Source organism: Typopeltis vanoorti, chromosome 18, assembly GCF_054136105.1.
Source record: "Typopeltis vanoorti isolate ZY-2024b chromosome 18, IOZ_Tvanoo_1.0, whole genome shotgun sequence".
Classification (NCBI taxonomy): Eukaryota; Metazoa; Arthropoda; class Arachnida; order Uropygi; family Thelyphonidae; genus Typopeltis; species Typopeltis vanoorti.
Window position 1 is genome coordinate 37993830 of NC_143566.1, and position 25456 is coordinate 38019285.

Here is a 25456-nt window from a genome sequence, read left to right on the forward strand (position 1 = left end):
TATGGTCACTTAAACAGAATGGGCGAGGAAAGATTAGCAAAACAAGTGTTCTCTGCCAGGTTGGCAGGAAAACAACCCGGAGGAAGACCAAGATATAGGTGGATTGATACGGTACAAAGTGCCTTAGACGATAGAAATATAAGATCTGATAATGTTGGAATCTTGACAAGTAACAGACTGATTTGGAGGAAAATTGTAGATAGGAAGTTAGTAATGATGTAAATTTTTCATGTAGTACTATCATATCCTGTATGCCCCTTGAGGGTATATGGCAGGAATTTGATGATGATGACAAACTAAAAATAATTAATGTCTACAAGCCACCACTACAAGCTGGCCTGACAAAATGTTGCTAGCCTTAAAACATCCTGCCGTTTATATTGGAGATTTGAAAGGTCATCATACCGAATGGGGTTATAGAGAAATTGATGCAAATGGTGCCAAGCTATCCGAGTGGGCAGAGGCAAACAACATACAGCTGATTTTCAATCCCAAGGATAACTGCACTTTTAACTCAGCTAGATGGAATAGTGGCACCAATTCTGACTTATGTTTGGTAACAACCAATCAAAGGGGCCTCCCAGTGCCAACCAGCTGTCGTGTTTTAGGAAGATTCCCACACAGTCAACACCGCTCTGTCTTTATTGAGGTGGATCCTCAAATCCCAATTACTGAAACTACACCAATGCCACGCTGAATTTTGCCAAGGCAAACTGGCACAGCTTTTCATCAGACCTAGATAAAAATGTGACCTGGATTCCACCACAACCTTATAATTACCAAAGATTTGTGAAAATAGTAATTTCTATAGTCATAAAACACATCCCTAGAGGTGCTAGGAAAGAATATACCTGGCTGGAGAAAAACCAGTGAAGCACTTTATAACGACTTTCTGAATAGTGGACATGTGGATGTTGCAGATGATCTTATTGACAACTTAAATGAAGCTAGAAAGAACAAATGGAATGACACCATGGAAAAGCTGAACTTTAAACATTCAAGCAGGAAAGCATGGAGCCTCCTTAAAAAGGAGGCTTTATGCTTTCCCATCGCCCCAATGCAAAAGCTGCTGTTAGTGTCAACTGTATTGTGATAGTGAATCTGCCCGGAGCTAAATCAGAAAAAAACCACACTAAAATAATTAGGAAGGAATTGACCAGACTTAAAGAAGGTTGTTCTGAAGCAACCAATCTATCAAATGCATTCACCAAAGAAGACCTTCTAGCTGCACTCCAGAGAGTGAAAACTGGTAAAGCACCTGGATTTGATAATATTCACCCTGAGTTTTTAAAAAACTCTGGACCAAATACAGTGGAATGGCTGACAAAATTATTTTCTAATATTCTATAGAGTGGTAGATTACCAGCAGAATTTAAAAAATCAAAGATAATAGCCATCCTGAAACCTGAAAAGCTATATTCTATAGAGTGGTAGATTACCAGCAGAATTTAAAAAATCAAAGATAATAGCCATCCTGAAACCTGAAAGCTATAGACCTATAGCACTGCTCAGTGTCTGTCGTAAGTTACTAGAAAGGCTTATTTACAATAGAATTAATCCTGTTATTACTGACACTCTCCCTCATGAATAGGCTGGTTTCAGGCCCAGGTGCAATTGTAAAGATCAAGTTTTGGCCCTAATGACACATATATAATCTGGTTTCAAAAAATGCCTTAAAACTGGTGCAGTCTTTATAGACTTGACGACTGCATATGACACTGTATCGAGGAAAGCCATGATCTATATGCTCCTGAAAATACTGAAATGTAAAAAAATGACCCATATGATCAACACTATTCTATCTAATAGGACAATACAGGTAGTTCTAAATGATGATGATATGATCAAGTCAAGAACACTTAACAATGGACTCCCACAAGGGTCAGTTAAGGCCCCTCTCCTTTTCAATTTGTATATTTCTGACCTTCCAAGGACGTCTAGAAAATTCGCATATGCGGATGATTTATGTATCACATTCCAACACCAGAACTTTTGTACTATAGAGCACGTACTAACTAGTGACCTAGAGGAGCTAAACCACTTCTTTGAGAAGTGGCGTCTTATTCCAAGCACTACCAACACTGAAACGTGCTGTTTCCATTTGAACAACAGCATGGCACCAGACATCTTAATGCCACTAAATGGGAACATACTACTGCACAATTTTAATCCAAAGTATCTGGGCATAACCCTGGATAGAACCTCTCCTTTAATAGCCATCTCTCCAATATTACTGTCAAACTCAGAACTAGAAATAACATACTGCATAAACTTGCCAAAACAACCTGGGGGGGGGGGGGGCTCCCAGATTAAGGACATCTATTCTGGGCCTCATCTACTCAACTGCTGAATACTGCTCAACTGTCTGGCTGAACAGTGCACATTAAATTAATTGATACTGTGTTGAATCTGACAATGCATATCATTTCTGGAACAATAAAGACTACCCTATCATATTGGCTACCATTTCTAAGCCACGACAACCTGATTCGTGAATATAACAAAATTTGCCAGAACCCACCGCTTACTATACACTCCGATATCGACAGTTTTACATCGCAGAGGCTTAAGTCAAGACACTTATTTATTATAACGGCACAACAACTTGTCACCGAGGGCTATGATACAACAATAGCATGGCAGACGGAATGGACTGCCAAAGTCCCGGTAATCTGGCAGCCTGTCTTTAACCCAAACAGCCCTCCATCGAAGTTCAACCTACCTCGAAAAATATGGATCCTCCCTAAATAGGGTTCGTACCAACCATGGTAGGTGCAGAGCTTCCTTATTTACTTGGGGAATAAGACCAAACTCATCTTGTAACTGTGGTGAGGATAACCAAACTATACAACATATCACATTTGACTGTCCTCACAGAGCCTTCATGGAACCAGTATCTGACTTTATAACAGTTTCCACTGATTTGTTGACATTGTTGAACTTAGACATTCAATTTTAATTTTATGCTTATTTGTATATTTTTATATGTATATATGACTGCAGTGTCATTTCATTATACTATATTCTTTTATGCATTTTGTTGTCTTGTATGTGGTTTTTTGTGTGTGGTTAGCATATGCATGTGTTCTTCTTAGCCAAATGCTAAAATAAATAACTTCAATTTGCTCACTGCGTCCAAAGTCATATCTTAGCACAAAACTCATCAGAGATAATGCATATTATTATTAATAATAACAAACCTCCACAGAGTCAACACGCTCATTGCAGAAGGTCTCTCGCTCAATCAGCAACATCAGCTTACTACTGAACCTTAAACTTGTTCACATCCCTTTATAACATGTATTTAATCTATTTATCTTCCATCTAATTTATGCACAAAGAGGATGAACACAAAAATAATTAAAGAACTGGAAACTTCCAACAAATTCTGATGCTGAGATTACAACATGTAATGCTATGCAGGTAAATACTTTATCCCAATCCTATGTACTCAAGTTTTGAGAAATCTATGGCATAACTTCAATAACCATCTACAATGTTTATTGATAATGAGGTTGACAAATATGAACTATGCAAGTGTTACTGGAATATCCTAAGGGAATTTGTGAACAAGCCAAGCTGTAAGATTGAATGCTTGGCACTGAAATATTATTTTTAATGTTCAGAATGATATTTCAGTTGTGTGAACTAATAGATATCAAATTGCTTATGAGCTTTATTAATGGCAACTAATATGTCAGTTTACAATATCAAAGAAATGTTGTTAAAGCAAAAGCTAAACAGGTGAAAGTTCACACAAGTAGCAGTGTGAACTGGCAATAATTCCAGTTAACACAAACTAAAAATTTTTAAAAACTTAATGAGGCATTACTGTCTCTAGAAATGTACTAAATATACTCAAATCGAACCAGATATTGCATTAGATGTTTCCTCCACTTCAGATTAAGTTCTCTTTTGGAAGTGAAAAGATGACCAAAGTGTAATAATGTGTGATAAATATTAAAGAAAGCTTTTAACTGTATTTGAACTTAAATTTTAAAAGGCACATAAGAATAAAAACATCATTAGTATTAGCTCACATTACAGACTGTACTGTGCTAATTTAATGCTGTGCATTACTGGTGATATTAAGTTTAAATGAATATACACTACTGAAATCTTTAAGTAAACTGTAATTAATTTAATACAATACCTTGGGCAAATGTGCTGAAATCCATGCCTGTATTCATGCTCTAATGATGCAATTAACACCTGTTTTCTTTTGAACCTGCAAAATTACAGAATTTTGAAAAAATATTTTTTAACATATAAAATTCTGTCATTTTCTAAATTTATGAGTTAATTTGGGTCAAATTTGCAGCCTAGTCGGCCGGATAATACTTCCTTCTATCCCCTAACAAACAGACTGCAGATTAGAGGCTTGAAATGAAAAGAAAAAAAAAAAGTTTGCATTCCAGATTATGTAAAATAATAATAATAAAAAACCTTAATCCATTCACAGTACTAATGTACTCTAGGTTGTAAGTGTGTGTGTGTGGGGAAGGGGGTCACAAAATATTTTTCAGGAAACGTGTACTTGACCCATTCATTAAACATGTATTGTGGATTAAAATAGTTCCTAATTAGGTATCGTTTCTGGGAAAATTCCCATGTTACTCCTCTAAGTAAACTATTATTTTATATGGCTATATAACCTAGTTTCGTTTCGGAGTGCTTCTTTTTTACAATGTCATTGGCTTTTTACTCAAATTTTAGGGCATTAATGACAGAGAGCACTTTGGAGGTGGGGGGGGTTTAGAGAAGGATCTGAAAATAGAACTATTTTTTGGGGAGGAGGAAGGATTGATGAGAAAAGGTCAGGGGTAGAAGTAACGGCATGTGAGCCGTTTCGGCAGTGTGTTGTCTTCGGAACTTGTGGAGGAAGGATAAGGGATAAGGAGACAGCAAACAACATCCAAAAAGGTATGTCTGAATTTTTCTCCTATATTATTCTTCATGGTTTTAATAACTCATCATTAATGCCCTAAGATTTGAGTAAAAAGCCAATGACATTGTAAAAAAGGGGGCACTCAAAAACAAAACTAGGTTATATAGCCATATAAAATAATAGTTCCTAATTAGGTTTCTTGTTATGTTATGGACCACAACAGAAGGAGAAATATTACAAGTTTTAAGATGCCCTATGCTATCTTATGTATTATTTAAAGTGCACTAGATCTATAATGTGTGTGTGAACAAAATAATGGATTTCTTCTTTACTACCAGTTGCATTTTAGCAAATGAAATCTCAGTCTGAGTTTTTTGCTGAATATTTTTTCCTGCATACATAATAATCTGTGGTACTTACAGGATCTTAAAGCCCATGATCTGACTGGATTACTTTTCATAAACCATAATTTTAGGATAAGGCAGTGAAAGCCTCATGCTTAAGTATGTATTTCTATGTGTAAATTGCATATGTCCTCCTGGCTTGTTTGCCTTGAAGAAAAATCTCTGCCACACCTCCATATGAGAGCAGCTAACTCACTTTTACTGAAAGAAAAAAAAAACCAAGACAGGTTCTTGTCCTAGATGAGATTGAACCCATATTTTTCTAACCAAAGGATTTTGTCAAAATGACTAGGCTACAAAGTCTCATTCGATTTCATTTGCTGAAACAAACCAGTATTAGAGATTTGCTTATGTTAATTATATTATTCACATAGTTAACTATCTATATCATAACATTTTCTTAATAAAATTCCTTTGTAATTCTAAAAAAAAAAAAGCTAACATGGAGTGAAAGTTCTGGCCTGCCTTGTGTGTGTTGACATGCTCTGAGCAGTACATTTTTTGTTACATAAATTTTCATATGGTTTCAGATAAGATGCAATCAGAAACCCTGATAAATGGCCATTGACAAATTCAGCAACAGCAAGTCAAAATATGTAAAGACAAAGAGTATTATTTTAAATAAAGGTAGTCCTAATGTGTGCAAATGTACCATGGGAAGAACCAAATGTTTGTACATGGCATGATTTTTCAAAATGTCTAAAAATACTAACAAAACTCACCAAAATCAATTTCAAAATTTTTGCAAAATTCAAAAATTCCTAAAGCTTATAGAACATTTTGCAAATTCTTTTTCAAGACTAGTCTATCCATGATGGTAATAGTATGAAAACCATGAATCACCCAATTCTTATATAAAGTAATGGAGTGTTGGTTTTGTTTTGGAGGAGTGAAAACTGGAGTATCTGGAGCAAAACACTTTTGAGAGTGATTAAATCAATGATTGGTATTAAAAATAAATAACAGTAGAAGCCAAAATGTTCAACAATGCTAATTACCTAGTAATCATCTACTAATCTGTAAATCACTAATTTGCAATAACATAATTAATAAAACAAAATAATACCAACATGTTGCTGCTTACCATCCTTTGTAATAACCGTCATTAAATTTAAATACCATTTTCATCAAATCATAGCATTAATCACTTTTCATCAAATACCATTTAAACTTGACAGTAATCAAAGACAGCAGCCTAACAATCTAAATTCTGCCTACAGCGTATTAGCATAAACGTGTGCAGATCAGGGGATCACCTTTATTTAAAAATGTTTTGTCTTTACTTATTATGACTTGCTACTACTGGATTAGTCATTAGCTATTTATTAGATTACGACTGTACTTTTATCTGAAATCATATGAAAAATAAAAACCTATTGCTCAGATCATGTATATACATGCACACAAACAAAAGACCAGGACTTTCAAAGTTTCACTGTTATTACATTTATGCAATTATAAATATATTAACTCTATCAGTATTTTTAACAACACACACGTGATATGAACTTTCGAAGCTTCACTCAGTCGCTACATTTATGCAATTATGAATATACTAACCTATCAGTATTTTTAACAATATATTAATTTTTAATTACTTTAAATTATATATTTGGTTTAATCCTTTATCCAAGTGTAAGCAAACAAAGTTTGTGCCTGAAGTATCTTCAGGCAAAAACTTGGTTTGCTTACACTTGGATAAAGGATTAAACCAAATATATAATTTATAGTATGACCAAGTGCAAAAAAAAAAAACTTCCAACATCTTTTTAATTACTAATTATTCACTTATACATCAAATTGATATTATTTAATCTATCCTCATAACATTCTTCTGTTACCTCCCTACCACTGACATCATTAAAAAATTCACTCTTTTAGGAAAGATAGACTTCTATTTGGGTTTGTAGGTCAGATTTATTTCAACTAAGTTATACCAACTAGTTTCGCCAACTATAGCTGTTGGCTTCGTCAGGTTAAAAGATATATAGATGTAAGACCACTTAAACGCTAAAACTGTTACACTAAAACTATAAATGAACCAAATATAATTGCATTTTTACAAAAAATAGAAGAACACGTACATCACATGCATAGAGCGTGTATGATCTCACTTGTTGTTATGTAGGAACGTTCTATAATTTGTAGCAAAATTTAATTCTGGCAAGTTTAAAGATCTAATGAGGGTCTTCCAGATCTCAGGCAGAATTAACCCTTGGTTTCTATTTAGGTTTTGTTTCGAACAAATAATTGTTGTGACTTCTTTTATTATTCGGGAGAGGAAATCCTCCTCTAAGTAGGGCATGGAGCTTTTATCCCATTCTATTGTATGGTTTGTCCTAGAGAAATGAAAGGCTAACCCCGATTTGTCTTCTCTATTATTGTTTACGTCTCCTATGTGTTCCTTTTTCCTGATTTCAAAACCTCTAGAAGTCTGGCCAGTGTAGTTCAAGCTGCACGAGCAGGGGATATTGTAGACTCCGGCATATTTGTAAAAAGGATGACTACCTTTTGGAGATCTTAAGAATTGGCAGATGGTCTTTGAAGGTTTAAAAGCCACTCGTATTCCATGTAGCTTGAGGAGTCTGGCAATCTTATTGGAAACTGTCCCCATATACGGAATTACAATAGTGGAATTATAATGTATATCTTCAGGTTGTCTTTGTGGGGGGTCACAGAAAAGTATCTTGTGGATCAATTTTCTAGGATAACCATTCTTTGTAAGGTTATTTGATATCAGGGAAAGTTCATCTTTGAGGTTTTTATCATCTGTCGTAATGAGAGAGGCTCAATTTTTTAGCATGTGTACAATGCTAAGTTTCTGAGAAATGTGGTGTGAAGAAGTGAAGTGCAAGAATTGATCTGTATTGGTTGGTTTGTGATAGACTGTAAGGCTGATGTGTCCATCTGTTTGTTTCATAATTAAAGTGTCCAGAAATGGTAATTGGTTTTCTTTCTCAAGTTCGTGAATTTAATTTGGTGGGGCAAAGAGTTGATCTTGCTTAGAAACTCAAACAGATCCTTTTCAGTGTATTTCCAAACAATAAAAATGACATCCACATATCTCCACCACACTGCAGGTTTAGGATCTAGTTGAGATAAAATTTTACTCTCAAATTTCTCCATGAAGAGATCCGCACAAGGTAGTGAAAGAGGGCTTCCCATTGCAAGGCCTGATACTTGTTGATAAATAGTTTTATTCCATAGGAAAAAGTTGGATTTTAAACAATGATTGAACAGAGAAGTAATGTCTTGGGGGAAGAGGCTTCTTAAAATGTCGATTACTTCCTCTACTGGAATATTGGTGAATAAAGATGTAACATCCAGGCTTGCCAGAAGATCTGTATTGGAGACTGAGATGTTGCTTAATTTCTCCACGAAATTTTGTGAGTTACGTTTGTAAGTATCCGAATTGCGGATCTGTGCCTTAAGGAGACCTGCAAGGTGTTTTGATAATAAATAAGTAGGCGAATTAATTCCATCAACAATGGGGCATAACGGTATTCCATTTTTGTGGACTTTGGGCAAGCCATATAGTCTCGGCGTTAGTGAATGCATAGACTTTAATCTAAGTTCCTACATAACAACAAGTGAGATCATACACGCTCTATGCATGTGATGTACACGTTCTTCTGTTTTTTGTAAAAATGCAATTATATTTGGTTCATTTACAGTTTTAGCATTTAAGTGGTCTTACATCTATATATCTTTTACCCTGACGAAGCCAACAGCTATAGTTGGTGAAACTAGTTGGTATATAACTTAGTTGAAATAAATCTGACCTACAAACCCAAATAGAAGTCTATCTTTCCTATAGTTCTTGTGGTCAAAAATAACCGTTTCATCAATTCACTATTTTGTTTCTCTACAATTTTGTCTTCCTTTCAATCCATATTCCTGTAGTTTAAATCTCCCATTTGAATGGCTCACCTTTTGGACAATCATCCACAGAGGTATAGTCCTAAAAGAAATAGTGCCAGGGCTCTACCTTGGAAACAAAAATCCAGAGCACAAAGTGCGGCATTATTATTATTTCGACGGTCATACGGCAGAGTGGTGGTGGTTCTGAGAGGAGAAGAAGGCTTGTGGTATACCCTACTATTACACTATTTTCTTAAAATACTTTCTCCAACACCATATAGCAAACTATAGTGAGGACACAATTTAACAGAGCACATTTTAACTTGTTAGGGATATAGGGATGACAAACGACCAATTGCGATGTAGCATTGGGTGGGGGAGCAATATTAACAGTTTTCTTTGGTTTCGAAACCGAACATAGACGCAGGTCATTGCCTTGTTTTCTGAAATGAAAATGACAAGAGCAGCAAGCTGTTTTTTCTTTTGACCGAAAGCTGGAAATGCATTATAAGTCTCATTATTATAATTCTTATAATTTATTATAATGAATTTAAAAATTTTGATAGTTTTAAAAAAGTACTGGTGCATGGCCCTGGCCTGATTACATCCCTGCTCATCCATTAATGAGTGCTGATGGCAATGAGATGATCAAAGCAGATGGAATTGTTGAATTGCTGAGTGACCACTTTGCAAGGACATATCATCCAAGTGAGGTTACTGCTGTAATATATGTGACAGAGACTAATGTGGGAACAGAGGTGGATGAATTAGAGGTTCTTAGGGTATTGCAGAATCTCAACATAAATATAGCTGTGGGATTAGATGGAATATCTGCTCGCATTTTGCAAGAATGTGCAAAGGAACTGGCAATGCTTGTAACTAGGTTCTTTAATTTAAGTTTCAGTTCTAGTAGAGTTCCAAGTAATTGAAAAGAGGGCAGGATGGTTCCTTTGCATAAGGGAGGTTCTATAATTTGTTCTATATTGGTCTATAATTTGCTGCTGCAAATTATAGACCAATCAATATCTCAGGAATGGTGGTAAAAGTGCTGGAAAAATTGACCAAGAAGAGAATTCAGGAATGGGTGGATAGCAATATAATGCTGAATGAGGGGCAGCATGGCTTTGTGAAGGCTCTGTCATGCCTTACTAATTTGTTGGCTTTTTATAATAGCGTGACAGCTGAGTTGGATAAAGGAAATGGCTAAACAGTGATTCTGATCGATTTTGCAAAGACATTTGACAGAATATCAGAACTCTGTTATCCAAATAAGAACAAATGGGGATGGACATGACACTGGTTAAAAGTGGTATATGGAGAGGCAGAATCAAGGCTACTGATATGATATAGGAAATAACCTGAAAGGAAATATTCAGTTGTTTGCTGATGATGCAAAATTAGGTAGAGTAATAGTTAATCAAAGCGATGTGGAGAGCTTACAGGACAATTTGAATAGGCTGTTAGTATGGACAAAAGATAATGCATGTCAGGTTAATGTGGATAAGTGTAAATTAAGTGTAAATTTATGCATTTTGGGATAAACTGATGACAAGCTGCATACCACATTGATGGAACTGCACTCCAGGAGGTGGATGAACCTAGGGATTTATGGATGGTGGACAGAGTTGAGGTTAAGCGAGCATATTGCTTAAGTTGCTAGGGTAGCTCATAAGATTACCTGGCTGTTGAGGAACACACTGACAAGTAGAGATAAGGGAAGTTGTTATTCCTCTTTATAAGGTCTTGATATGTTTACATCTGGATTACTGTTCTGAGGTCTGGTCTTCTGGGTTTCTTGTGGATGAGGAAGTGGTAGAGAGGATTCAGAGACAAGTGACCAAGATGGTGAGTGGTCTGTAGAATGTTCCCTATGAGGATTGATTGAGGATGTGTGGATTGCAGGTGTTGGTTGATAGAAGAAAAGAAGGGAATATGATAGAAACATTTAAGTTACTTAAAGGGTTTCATAGGATTGATTTAGGGGGAATGTTTCTGCACTTGGCTAGAGGGATCAAAACAAGAGTGCATCCCTGGAAGTTGAATAAAGGTGTGAATACTAGATTTTTTGCTTGGAGATTTTGAATGAGTGGAATGGGATGCCCAGAGTCAACTGTGAGTGCTTTATCTGTTAATGAGTTCAAGTAGAAGTATGACAGGTTGTGTACATGGTTTGAGTCTTCCTACTCCATGGAGGCCTGTACAATAACAATAACATTTAACTAAATTGCCTGCATCCACTTACAATTAAGTCATTCCATATTTTCTCCATTTTAACTGAACCAAATGAAAACTCTCTCTCTCTCTCTCTATATATATATATATATCAGTAGCATTGCATGCCCATTTAGGTTGAGTGTGCTATCGTGTGGCTTATGCAACCCATGCTACAAAATTCATGTCGATTTGACTGTACGATTGCATTTTTTTATTGATGTATGAAAGTTTTAAGAGTGCAGAGCACATCAGAGCTCATCTTAATTGGCTCAGTGCAAGTAATTGTAGGATAACTTTGAATACTTTATAAACTAATATAACTTTAAATATGGAAAAGCATAAAGGTCAAATGAATAATAGCTATGTTTCATGCGCACCGATTATGTGAGAAGCACAAAGGGTTTATGCTTTGTGGTGAGATTAGATTATCATTGGCAAATACTAGAGTGAGTCATGGATAATTTCAATTTTGATAAGATTTTTAAATACAGCCATATAAAACACACAGAAATCAGAAAAAGTAATCACTTGGAAATTATTTTTCTGGATTGAACCAAAGAAAGGCTGATATAATTTATTTTACATACTTATTTATACACAAATTCCAACCTCCTTTGACTATAATCATACAATCAGTGAAAGCTCTCACTTAAAATGGGACATTCAGTAGAACGTCAACATTCATACTGTAACATGGACAAAAAAAAAAGTTATAAATTATTTATAGAAAATTACTTGTCTATATCAATGTCCTAAACAGTTCACACTTCATGCATACAACACAGATGAAACTCAGAAAACAAAAACAATAACTCATGACAAATGACAATGTTCAATTAGATTGGTTGACACAATAACCAACCACAACCACCTGATTTCTGGGTGCTATTGTCTCAGTGCACACCAGGGCTATTAACGCGAATGCGACGCAACATTCACGTGTTGAAAATTGTCCTCTTCATGAAGCATCAGTATATTGTATTTAATTTTAGAAATCACGCGAAACAAGGAAACATTTAAGAGAGATAAATTCATCAGGCAGAATTACCATCTGTATCATATTAGCACTACAGGAAGAATAAGGGTTAGATAATAGGAAACACCAAAACTGTTGTCAGGATATTCATGAAAATATGTAATTAAAAAACAAAATGGTGTTTTTATAGTTGAGATACAATTTTGCTGGTTTTTGGGCATCCTCCAAACTTGCTACTCCTAGGCATGGGCATTGTATTTGTTTAATAGGTTATGATGGCCTTATAACAGGCTGCAGGTTTGAATCCCACTACATGAATGGATATTTGTGAATGTCTTTATGTGGGAGAAGAATTTCATTGCTGAGTGTGAGATTACTGTCCTGCTTACTGAAGGCATCAAGTTACCTGGGAAACCTTTTTGTTGACTAAAATACCCAAATCCTTATATTTAGTTGATTCTTCCCAAAGCCTTTTTATTCATATATTACCTTCATTTTTTTTTATTCCAATTTTTAAAGAAATTCTGGCTATCTTGTGTTGGAGATTGAAAAAAAAAAAAAACAACCTGAATTCTCAATTATATGAAGAGCCAAAGGCTTCAATTCGGCGACATAAACTTATTTAAGTTAAGGGATATTACATCCCATATTGTTTCATAGCCGAATAAGAAACGCAAAGAGTTTCATGCCGAATATAGTAAATATATAAAGTTCGGCGAGTCCAAGCATAAGCAACCTGGATAGTGTTACAACTGACCCTTTGGGGAGTGCAACACTGAGGCAACTCATGGTAAGGGTGGAGCAAGCTCCGATCACTATTCTTGATATTTCCCCATAATGTGAAACCAGCTCCTAGGAGCTGTATTACTGTTCTACATTATGAGTGAGAGAAGGTCACTACCCAGACCGTTTCAACCTTTACTGAGGTCTCATCAGTGAGTAGGTAGATCCTAGAAATACCAAGTTTGTAGTAAACAGAACTTACATATACCCTACTATGAGAGTTGCCAAGAAGGTGTCCTAATAAATTATTAATTATATGAAGAGCCAAAGGCTTCAATTCAGCTCATAATGTAGAACAGTAATACAGCTCCTAGGAGCTGGGTTTCACATTATGGGGAAATATCAAGAATAGTGATCAGAGCTTGCTCCACCCTTACCATGAGTTGCCTCAGTGTTGCACTCCCCAAAGAGTCAGTTGTAACACTATCCAGGTATGTGCTTATGCTTGGACTCGCCGAACTTTATATATTTACTATATTCGGCATGAAACTCTTTGAGTTTCTTATTTGGCTATGAAACAATATGGGATGTAATATTCCTTAACTTAAATAACCTGAATTCTCTCTTTTCAATCTGCATCAGCTCAAAATTTCCTTGCTCATTCAACTGTAATCATACTCCAAATTATGGTAACCACTCTGATCTTGTTTCATTATTTGCCTCTGAAGTTTGATTTTCTGCAGTCCAAAAAATACCCAGAGTGAGGTCATTTTCAAATTGAGGACCTCAATGTTTACGACTCAAACTGGTTTACCTTCTGCAATTCCACTGATCAAGCTAAAAGAAATTTTCTTTCACAGATTTCCCACCTGCCCCCATGCTGATAATCCTGTTCACTCTATGAAGACTTTTCATCTTAACTAGTTCAACTTCTAAATTCACTATAGGTGCCATCTCTTCTTGGATGGATTTATGTTTCATATATCTATTCTGTCATAAGCACTGCACGTCCAAAACTTTCTCTGTTCTTAAAAAAAAAAAATGTTCTTTTCGTCTTGGAAGTAGTTTGAAGAGGTAATGAACAAGAAAATATAGATTACTTACATAAAAAGAGCTTTTTTTTATTTAGAGATTTTCATAAAACATGCAATGAGCTACATACAATAATGGAAAGCTGAAACAACAATAAAAGTATTGAGACAGAACAATTGCTTAACACTGCTAATCAATGTTTTTTTTTTTTTTAAATACCTTTTGCTAAACCTTATGAGGACTTAATTATAATTAGCCCATGCTGCTCAACTACATCTTATGGTTCCATATCTACTTTGCTAATATTGACACATTCCATTAGAGGATGGTAGTGATAAGGATTGATCTCTTCTTCAATATAATTCAATTACAATTGATTAGGTTTAAAGGCAAAAGAGTAAAAGATCTGAGTGTGAAGATGCCATATTTCAAAGACAATAGTTTAGCCACGAGAGCAAAATCTTGATTTTGCCTCCTTCCTCTGCATCTTCCTACAATATTTCATATGTGTGAATTTTGTTTTGGAGCTGCTTTAATTAAACTGATATATGCTGCTACTTGCTAACAAAATCATCCCAAATCAGCTACTAAATAATTTTGCAAAAATCTACTATTGCTGAGTGTCTTTGGAGGTGTCAAATGCTTAAGCCAATATCATTTATTCATGTCTACAGCCTATCACAAAATTCATCACTTTCTAATTCCACCTTTATTGAACCACCATTAAAAATCAAACCAAAAGAAACATTACCTGCAGAATACTGATATACTTCCCAAATATACTTGGTTATAATGATTGGCTCACTGATGTTGGTTTCCATCTATCAATTTCAACCATGAATAATCATACTGAAAATTTATTTTTAATAAATATGAACTTCAAAACTACACATTGCACTTTAATCTAGTATTATCCTTTCAAACTCAAATGTCTATCTCATGCTGTCGTAAGTCTACCAATCATTCTGAAATTTTATATGCGTTTCCCTCAAATCTTGATGTATCTAATTTAATTATTAGTAAAGTCATTTCAGAGATTTTAAGGTTTATAAAATCAAATTGTCTACCTGTCTACCAGAATATCAGATAATCATATCCTTCTGTCCTTCAGTCTTTCTCACTAACAAATAACTTTTATTTTAATACATATATATACTGGAAATATTGGTTATAATTTTAGGCACCAAACTTAATGGTGCTTTCCACTATGAAGTACTACTTGCACAGCCACGTACAACCTTGTGTTGTTGACAAATTAAAAATACTGAAATCAATGATTTTCGTAATTGACATTCAGCATATCTTTGAATGAATTATTCTTAAGGTTTTTTCCTCCAAGGTTGAAATAGAGGTGCTGAGCTTTCCTGAATACTTTAACTTCTTTACAGCTTAGCCTTTTCAAAGATAGCCCTATAATTGTTATGGACCTGCCCTGATATTAACCTGCAGGGCAGATGCACAGAATCAATACAACCAAAGTTTAACCTTTTGAGAGCTAACATTTATACAACTTTAGGCTATAAATAATAGAAACCTTTGTATTATTTAAAAAAAAATCAGCAAAATATTATTAAGAAAAGGATGAAGTGGAAGGAATACATGTGCACAAGGATGTCAGTTCTGAAAATTATAAGATACAGACCAGAAGGTTTACAACTATTGCATGGAAAGCTAAGTGTGAGTACGAAAAGAGAGTGGCTCTGAAACCTAAAGACATTCCAAAAAAATTCTATCGTGACTGTTGCAAGTAAAAGAAAGAATGAATGTGAAATAATACCTCTCATCAATGCAAATGGTATGCAGATAACAGATGCAGAAGAGGTTGTTCAACTAACGAGTGCCCATTTTGCTATAAGCTATTAAGCTGGTGTATGCAACATAGAGCTTAATGCTACCTCTACACTGGAGGAAGAAACATAGGTATACGATGAGGAACAACAGGTGTTGCATAACTGAATATGAATTTATCAACAGGTCATTTCAAGCATGGATGTCAGGGATATCAGCATGGATGCTAAGAGAGTATTCAGCTGAACTGGATGTATAGTTTGAGTCTCAGTATGGGGAAGATTCCACAGAAGTTGATTGTATGATATTCCTGTTGCACAAGGGTGGTGCAAAGACTGATGTGTTTAGCTATTGACCTATCAGTATCTTTGTAGCGGTGTTGAAGATTCTGGAAAAGTTTGTAAGAGATTACATACAGAAATGGGTTGACAGAGCACTTTGCAATGAAGAGCACTGGTTTACTTTAGGAATGTTATGTCTGAGTAACTTGCTCACATTTTATAATAATGTGACAGTTCAGTCAGACAAGGGGAACGGATACACCATGATAATTTTGGACTTTGCTAAAGCTTTTGATATGATTCAGCATGGAAGGCTGTTGTGCAAGTTGGAGGATATATACTACTAGTTTGGATAAAAGGATGGCTGACTGACAGATATCAAAACCTGTGGTTCCTACAGATCAGCCCTTGGTTCACTGTTATTCAATCTCCACATTAATGATACTGGGAGGGATTTAACAAGAGACAAAGTTATTTGCTGATTATGCAAATATAGGTAGGCAAGCTATACTTAAAGAATGATTGGAATAAGCTGAAATTGTGGGCATGTGAAAATGGATATTGATTCAATGTTAGTAAATGTAATGCTATGCACTTTGGTGTAATGAAGTTCAGGGCCATATAGCAAAGATTGCAAATACCCAGAGGAAAAGCGCAATGCTGAAGCAAACACTGCCATGTAAGACCTTTAGTCTTACATGGCAATGTCATTTTGCCTCTGTAGAAAGCAGTGATAAAAGCTCATTTGGACTACTACACTATCTGGTCTCCTGCTTTCTGAAGTGATGCAGATACAGTGGAAAGAGAAAGAATTGGCACTGTGGAATGTAGATTACAAGGAGAAATTGAGAATTTGTGGACTGCAGATGCTAGCAAATAGTAGAAAGCAAGTGATATGACAGACCTATAAATTTCTGAACGTGTTATACAGGATACTAGCAGTTGTTTTAGTTTTATGGAGGTTGTGAGAACTTCCCCCCCCCCCACTCTCCATAGGGCAGTGCATGACTGGAATGGCTTACTTTTGGAGGTTGTGAGTGCAGACAGTGTAAATGAATTCAAGAGAAGGTATATGATGTGTGGTGTGAGTGATATGTAGTATCCTTGAACAAGTCCTTGATTCCCTGAAGGAATGTTTTAATAATAATAATTTCCCTGATGATACTGTTGCAGTTATTTCCGCTTCTTTTGAGCACTGATGAACCAGCATAGCTCTTTTTGAAGCTCTTGAAGATATTTCCTTTGATGGCAGGACTTGTTTCTTTATTTTAATGGTGAGCCAGTTTATGCAGTTACAATTTACAGCTTAGTAAAGTTCCAGACATTCTACAGGATTTCCTGAAGTTAGAATGAAGTAGGTCAAGTTCATGGCCAGTGATGCTAGCTGCCTGGGTCAAACTGTTGTGGCAAATGTACTTGATATTATTTTGCAAGTTAGTATATATGTATCAGTCCAGGTGAACTTGCATAATCAAACCAACCAAAATGATTTCTCTAAGGGTGGGATTTTTCTTCTCTGGATGTCCCTTAAGGTCCATATTCCTGCAATATATTTTAAGCTGTCTGATAACAATATTGCCAATGTAGCATTTCCCCCTATTTTATCATACTGCAATTCTATATAGTTCCAATACATAGTCATGGTAATGCTGAAGGATCATGCAGATTGGGTTAAACAGATGTAAGAAAGGTTATTCACTCTCTGGGGTGGTTATGTGAATAAATCCTAGAGTTGAATCGATTTCCCCTTCAATCTCCAGTCAGTTGGTCTGTTGAATCTCTTTGGATGGTGAAAGTGCAGAGGATTGGGGAGTCAAATTAGAATAGCAATTCCTCTCACTATTTTCACCAAACAACTAGGAGAAGATGCTTATTGGAAATCTGTCAGAAAGGAGGTCTACATGTCAAAAACAGGAAACACATTTCTTGTATGAAGGAAGTTTATGTTGTTCAGCAACATTAACTTCCATATGCAGTACTACTTTTAAGCAGTTTGACCCCAAACCTCTAACACACCAAGGGTTGTGATCTTAACATTAAACGTTTGTTCCAATGTTGACAATTATTTGTATGGTTGTATGCAAGAATGTCATCTCTTCATTTTACAGTTTTTTATTAATATTCCTGAGTATAATTTGAAAATCCAAAAGTATAGTGAGCTTTTAATGGCACTTGTGACATAGTTGGTTTCTGGAAACAATTTAGCTGCACATACTTATGCTTGATATTTTGATTATCTTGTTTTTCCATTCTTAAAGTGAGGTGCCTCCTCTTTATTGGGGATGTTGTGATTTCACTCACTGAGTAAGGTGCCTCCTCTTTCTCACTGGAGAAAGAGGAGGCACCTCACTGATTCCCCATTTTCTCTACATAAGTTCTGTGCAAGAAAATATCAACTTTGTGTTGTATGTGTGACTGCTCCACATTTCCCACAAGATACAGAGCTATCTCATGAGATATGACCCATTTCTAAGCAGTTAAAACATTTTGTCCTGAGACAGTCTGTTCCCAGATGGTCAAGTGCACAACACAGACACTGCTGTTGAACCTTGCTAACTACTATTCTGAATGATTCTCTATCTATCAAATTGGGGATTTCATTTCTATAGGAAATGCTTCCTGACTTCTGTGTTCCTTTCTATGTATGTCTCGGACCACATGCCAGTTAGAGAAGATTTTATGAATTACTTTACTGACATTTTCAGTGTGCCTCACTGAGAATCTCTCAATTTTTAATGTGTGCACCTGACCTCCAATCAACACAGGAATGGCTATTTGGTCTTGTATGTGAAATTTGAAATTATGTTGTAAGATATTTAACATAGTTCAAGCTGTCTTTCTCATCTCAATATTGCCCATTAATGTCAAAATCAAGAGTTTTAACTTAGAGGGAGTGGAAAGCTCATATTTATTATATTCTGTATTAAAAGGAGAAAAGAGACCCACTGATATGATGGAAAATTCTGTGGTGAGGCCTTAAGATTTCTCACTTGCCAGCAAGTGAAGACATGGAGACCTACAAATTTTGTAGTTGCAAAAGGAAACATTACACTGAAAATTATTCTACTAAAGTTAAACATAGACTCAGTTGCAAAAGCTATTAATTCAGATGGATTAACAGAAAACATTTTGATTCACGTATCATGGATCATCTTCAGTATTTGGAAATTTAAACAACAATGAAGGTATATGGAGAATAGAATCATTCTTTATATGCAGTTGCAAAACAGTCAAGTAAAGAGTGATATTATTAAGATCAAATGAGGCATGGATAAAAACATAATTAAACAGTATAGTTTTTAATAATTTCCCAGGTTTTGACATGATGAGTCCATCATTAAAGTTGATTTTTAGGCAATGCAGAAGTACTTTGGAACTTTTTTAAAAGGATGCTCATATTCATTGGAACATCTATGTAGTAACTGGTGTGTTTTCAAAGGATCCTGTTTTATTCATTTCATTTCTTGGAGGTAATGTAGAAATACTATTCAGAAAGGTGTATAGAGATAAACTGGCCTATCTGCCCAAAGTAGAATAACCTGCAGTTGCATGGGACCGAATAGACTCCAGGTAGCAACATAGGTGGAACTTTATTTTTTGGAGATGGTGTCATAGAGCCAATTAAAAGTTGTAAAAATAATAAACTCTTTTTTAAGGTATGAGAAATGTGCTCTGAAATGCTTTTAATGTATGGGATGGCAATCCCATACATTAATATCTACTAATAAGGATAGAGAAAAATGGTTGATAATCTTCTCTATTGAGAAATAGTTGTTTATTTGATTGCAGAAATTTCCTTCTGAAGTAGATCAGTTGAAGAATATATATAATATAAGCTCCTGAAAGAAGGCACTTAATAATGCCATATTTCTGTGAGGGATGGTGGGCCAAAGTGTGATGGTTATACCAACCAGAGAAGGAAGATTTGCAAAAAAGCAGATGCTGATAAGGAACCATTCAATTCTCTTTTTTACAAGGGCCATTGAAGAAAGAAATAGTCCCCTTTGATTCAAGATCCATAGAGAAATTGATTCTGTGATGAAGATGTTTTTTTTTGCAAGAAGACCTCTAGTTCTTCATGTGAATTATTAAAAGTAACAAAAACATCATCCATATAGCAAAGCCATATTGAAGTTTTTGGATTAGACACTGAAGCTTTTTCTACCAGCTGTTCTAAATAGAAGTTAGCAAAGATGGGAGAAACTGTAGAGCCTACCGCAGTATCTTCAGTTTGTCGATAAACCTTTTTCATTCCAGCTGAAATATCTAGAATTCATATAGAATTATATTCAGTTATTGCACGAGGCACTTTAGTGTGCTGTCTGCTGGGCATGTTTGATTTGGTTCCCAATGGGGGGGGGGGGGGGTTCTTTCAATGATTTTAATAGTTGGAGGCTGAATACTAAAAAATAATGCAGCAATCTACACATGTGTGGTTGGTTTGTAACAGAACTAGAAGACAAAATCCTCCTTTGTTTTCATGTAGATGCAAAAATTTTTTTGAACTCAGTACATCAACCACTCAGGAAGAATTTTAACAGTTGGCTGCATAATCGTCTCTCTCCTACATCTATTATGTCAGAAATGTTGATAACATCTTTGCATAGGAAAGATTACTGTCTTTAGTACTACTGCTTTGGCTGTAGAGGAGGGCATTGTTATTTTCTATTCTTATAGAGCAGTGTTTCCCAAACTTCCAGTACCCAAGTGTCCCATTAGGATAACAGAAGAAGGGGTGAGGTACCCTAACACCCACCCCCCTTTCTCAGACAAAGGCATTTTTGGAGAAGTTATATTTCATTTAAACATGAATAATTATAAAGCCATTTCTTTAAAATTTGCAGGAGAATAAATTACATCATCATCAAATTCCTGCCATGTACCCTCAAGGAGTGTACAGGATATGACAGTACTACATGAAAAATTTACATCATTACTAACTTCCTATCTACAATTTTCCTCCAAATCAGTCTGTTGCTTGTCAAGACTCCAACATTATCAGATCTCATATTTCTATCGTCTAAGGCACTTTGTACCGTATCAATCCACCTATATCTTGGTCTTCCTCTGGGTCATTTTCCTGCCAACCTGGCAGAGAACACTTGCTTTGCTAATCTTTCCTCTCCCATTCTATTTAAGTGACCATACCACTTGAGATTAGCTCTGCTAACGATTTCCTGGATGCTGACAATGTCAAGTTCTTTCCTAATATCCTCATTTTTAATATGATATTGCCATTGACGCAATCTATTCATGCCTCTAATCTTTCTCAGGACTCTCATATCTGCGGTCTCTAGTCTTTGGTCGAGCGTTTTACTTCTGACCCAGCTCTCAGATCCATAAGTTAAAACTGGTTTAAACACTGTCTTGCATACAGCTAATTTAGTGTTCTGACTAATTTCTCTCTTATTCCATATGAATTTATTCAATTGACTTCCCACCATACCAGCTTTGCTGATTCTGTTGTCTATTTCTATATTTAATTTACCATCTTCAGTAAAAATCGTACCTAAGTAGCTGAAATGTTTTACTTGTTCCACAGGTTCTCCATTCACAACACAGTTGACATTTTCAATGATTCTGCCTATTTTCATTGTCTTTGTCTTTTTATTGCTGACCTTCATACCATATCTATTACAACAGTTATTCAATTTAGTCAAGGAATCTTGCAGACTTATAGCGGATTTATTTAGAAGTATAACATCATCCGCATAAAGCAAAGAGCTGACATTAACATCTCCAATTCTGATATCAGGTTTAATACCACTTTCCTTCATAATGTGATAATGAATAACAGAGGGGATAATGTACATCCTTGTCTCACACCAGATTTAATATTAAACCATCTTCATGTATTTCCTTCAATTCTAACTGCTGACTCACAACTCAAATAAAGACTAAGTATTGCTTGATATAATGCCCCATTGACACCATATAACTGCAGCGTATTGAATAGCATCTCTCTTGGCACCTTATCATATGCCTTTTCCAAATCGACAAAACTTAAATACAGATCTTTGTTATATTCTCATGCTTTCTCGACTATTTGTCGTAAAGTGAAGGTCTGATCCTGACAGCCTCTATTTGGCCTGAATCCAGCTTGTTCTTCACCAAGTTTTTCTTCCACAATTCTTCTCAACCGTTTGTCAAGTATACTTGCATAGATCTTGCCAGGAACACTCAGAAGGGAAATACCTCTGTAATTCTCACATTCAGTTTTATTTCCCTTTTTATATATGGGTAATAAGAGAGCACTACTCCAATCATTGGGAATTCGTCCCTCGGTCCAGGCTTTCTGACCTATGCAGTGCAGCCAGTGTAAGACTCTTATACCACCATACTTCAGCATTTCTGGTCGAATATCATCTACTCCTGCTGCCTTTCCACATTTCAAGCCTTTGATGGCTTTTTCTACTTCAAGTATGGATATGTATTCCTGACTGCATACCTGGTCAGTGTTTTTTTATCACTGTGCTGTCATCACTTCTTGTTTCATTTAGCAGTTTTTCAAAGTAATTACTCCATACTTCAAGGATTTCTTTTTCTCCTGTTTTCATGTCACCTTTATCATCTCTAACCCCTTTTACAGCACTTTTTCCTCCATTCCTAAGCTTCTACAACCTCCAGAATATTTTGCCACCTTCTTGATATTTATTTTCTATATTCTTGCCAAAGTCCTCCCATGACTTTTGTTTAGCTAGTTTTACACACTGTTTAGCTTTCTTACATTTGTCTCTGTATTCTGTAAGAGTAAAAGCTGACTTATTTGTCAGGAACTTTATGCTTTCATCTTTTCCTTCACTGCCTCTTTAACTTCCTGTGTCCACCAGGGAGTTCTGATTTTTTTATCCTTGCAGACAACCTCACCACATGCCTCTCTGGCAGAATCAATCAATGTTTTCTTCAGAGTTTGCCACTGACTCTCCAAGGTTTGATTCCTGTTCTCAAACTCTTTCATTTTCTTTTCAATAATCTTTCTGTATTTTCGTCTACAGTTCACATCTGAGAGCTGCTCAACTTTTATTCGTTTTAAAACTTTCTTACATGTTATTCTTTTCAATAGGAAATTCAATTTTATCCTGCTCAAGACTAAATAGTGATCACTTCCAATTTCAAATCCTCTGTACACTCTGGTGTCCTGCACCAGGGAGAAAACATCACTATCAACAATAACATAGTCAATGAGACTTTTCTTATTCCTAGCCTCTTCTCACCATGTGAATTTTGCACATTTTTATGTTGGAACATGGTGTTAGTAATAACCAGTCCATGTCCTGAGCAGAAATCCAACAGATATTTGCCATTATTATTAGCTTTGCTCTTTTCTCCAAATTTTCCCAAAATATTTTTGTATGTCTCACAATCATTTCCTACTCTGCTATTTAGATTCCCAACAAGGACCAACTTTTCCTTTTTCATTGTGTCAGTTGCTTTTTCTAAAGCGTCAAAAAATTCCTCCACTTCTACCTTAGTAGAACCTTCTGTGGGATCATACGCACAAATAAGTCTCATTGTCCAGTTCTCCATTCTCATATTTGCCCACATTACTCTACTTGAGACTGACTGCCATTCAAGAAGATTAGCCTCGTATTTTGTGTTGAATACTATGGCTACTCCTTCTTTTCCTTGATTGTCATTGCCTGAATATAACATTTTGTATTTATTGCTCAGAAAGATCTCACCAGTTTTTGTCTTTTTTGTTTCAGTCACCCCTATTATGTCGATCTGGTACTTATCTAATTCCTCAGCTAGCTCCATTTCTTTGCCATTCAGGCTTCTTACGTTGATAGTAGCAATCTTTAACTCTGGGGATGTTGAGTTGGGGTTTGTTTTCAGATTTGTTCCAGTAGCTGACTTTTCGCTGTTCGCCCTGTTTCCCTTGCGAAAACAACGGGGGCCTTGTTTAACCGGGCAACGCCCAAGCCGGCATGAAATTTTGTCATGTTGTACCATCATTTTTTTATTTTGGTTTAACCAATAAGAATACAATTTGGTCGGCTAAATCCCAAATTGCCAGCCCATCCTCGTTCGTTCAGTATCAAAGTAGATACCCAACAGGGTGCACCATGAGAAGGTGAGGATTGGACATTAGGTCAGAAGCCCTGGTCGGTTCTCCGCATTCCTTTAAAGGCTATGTGGAGGTCTCCTCTCAGTTATACAGCTTTGACCCTTAAGCACCCCTTAAGAATAAATTACAAACATGTGAAAATGTTTTTAGTTATTAAATACATTTCAATTATACAAATCCACTATATATATATAGTAGAAACAAAAATTATGCAATTTAAATTGTCAATAATAATAAAAAAAGTTTAATGTGATGAATGAAATTTAGCAGAGAATTCCAGTTGAATGGTTCAAAGTATTTAAATTTAAAATTTTAATGCAAACAGTTCAAACCATGCAGGTTGAAATAAATCAGACCATCAGCTAGACATGATCCTAACAAAGGTTAATCCATACATGCCAAGACACACATTTCGTTTTTGAACCTTCCTTTACATTTTTTAGTTATTGAAAAAGTAATTATAGAATAGACAGCCTTCACTTATCTGTGAAAAAAAACACATAAAAGTAAAGGTAAAAAAAAAGCAATAAGAAGTTAAAAAAAAAAAAGTGCTCTGTACCATCTAAAAACGTTTTGCATACGCCCGGGGTATGCAAAATCTCCTAACCCCATGACTGTCCAAAACATTATTATAAAAGTGAAAACTCACTGAGTCAAAGAGGGATACTCTTAGAGAGTAACAAGGAATCATCTTGAATTTTCATGTGAACTTTTGAACTTAATTGGTTGATGGATTGAGTCCTTGACTCTTTATCCCTTCATCTGGATTTAAGATTGTAGGTGATGAGATAATTGTGGATAATTTACCCACTCATTGTGAGCATCGAGGCTGTATCAGCTTTCTCTTGCGATGGAGGATTTTGGTTTTTTATGTTTGAAATGATCTGAGCGCTTGTAGTCCGCTGCCTGTCGAACTAGCTGATTTGGGTGATTATCCGTGATTGTGAAGAATTTTTCCGCAATGCCTGTCAGGTAGGTCTTAATATCTGGAAGATTGGCTTGTAACTGGATGTTTCTGATGAACCATGGGGCATTAAATGCCATTCTTAGTCATTTATTCTGTACTATCTGAAGTCTGTTGATGTTGCTTTTAGTCGTGTGACCCCAGGTTGGAGAGGCGTAAGTTAGTTTCGGTCTGATTACCGATTTGAAAAAGAGGATTTTGTTGCTTATGCTTAGGAAGCTGTTCCTATTCAAAAGTGGATATAGTTGTGCTATGGT

At 35.6% G+C, this 25456-nt stretch overlaps 1 protein-coding gene across 3 annotated transcripts in view; it reads right to left on the reverse strand.

Annotated features, from left to right (window-relative positions):
- The window catches only part of Pcif1 (Phosphorylated CTD-interacting factor 1), a 300185-nt gene that overhangs the window by 13748 nt on the left and 260981 nt on the right, over positions 1-25456 (reverse strand). For all 3 annotated transcript variants that reach the window (XM_090408077.1, XM_090408079.1, XM_090408078.1), the window contains exon 15: positions 4154-4228. In XM_090408077.1, coding sequence (XP_090264203.1) covers positions 4154-4228 — 75 coding nt within the window. The remainder of the gene's footprint in view (positions 1-4153; positions 4229-25456) is intronic.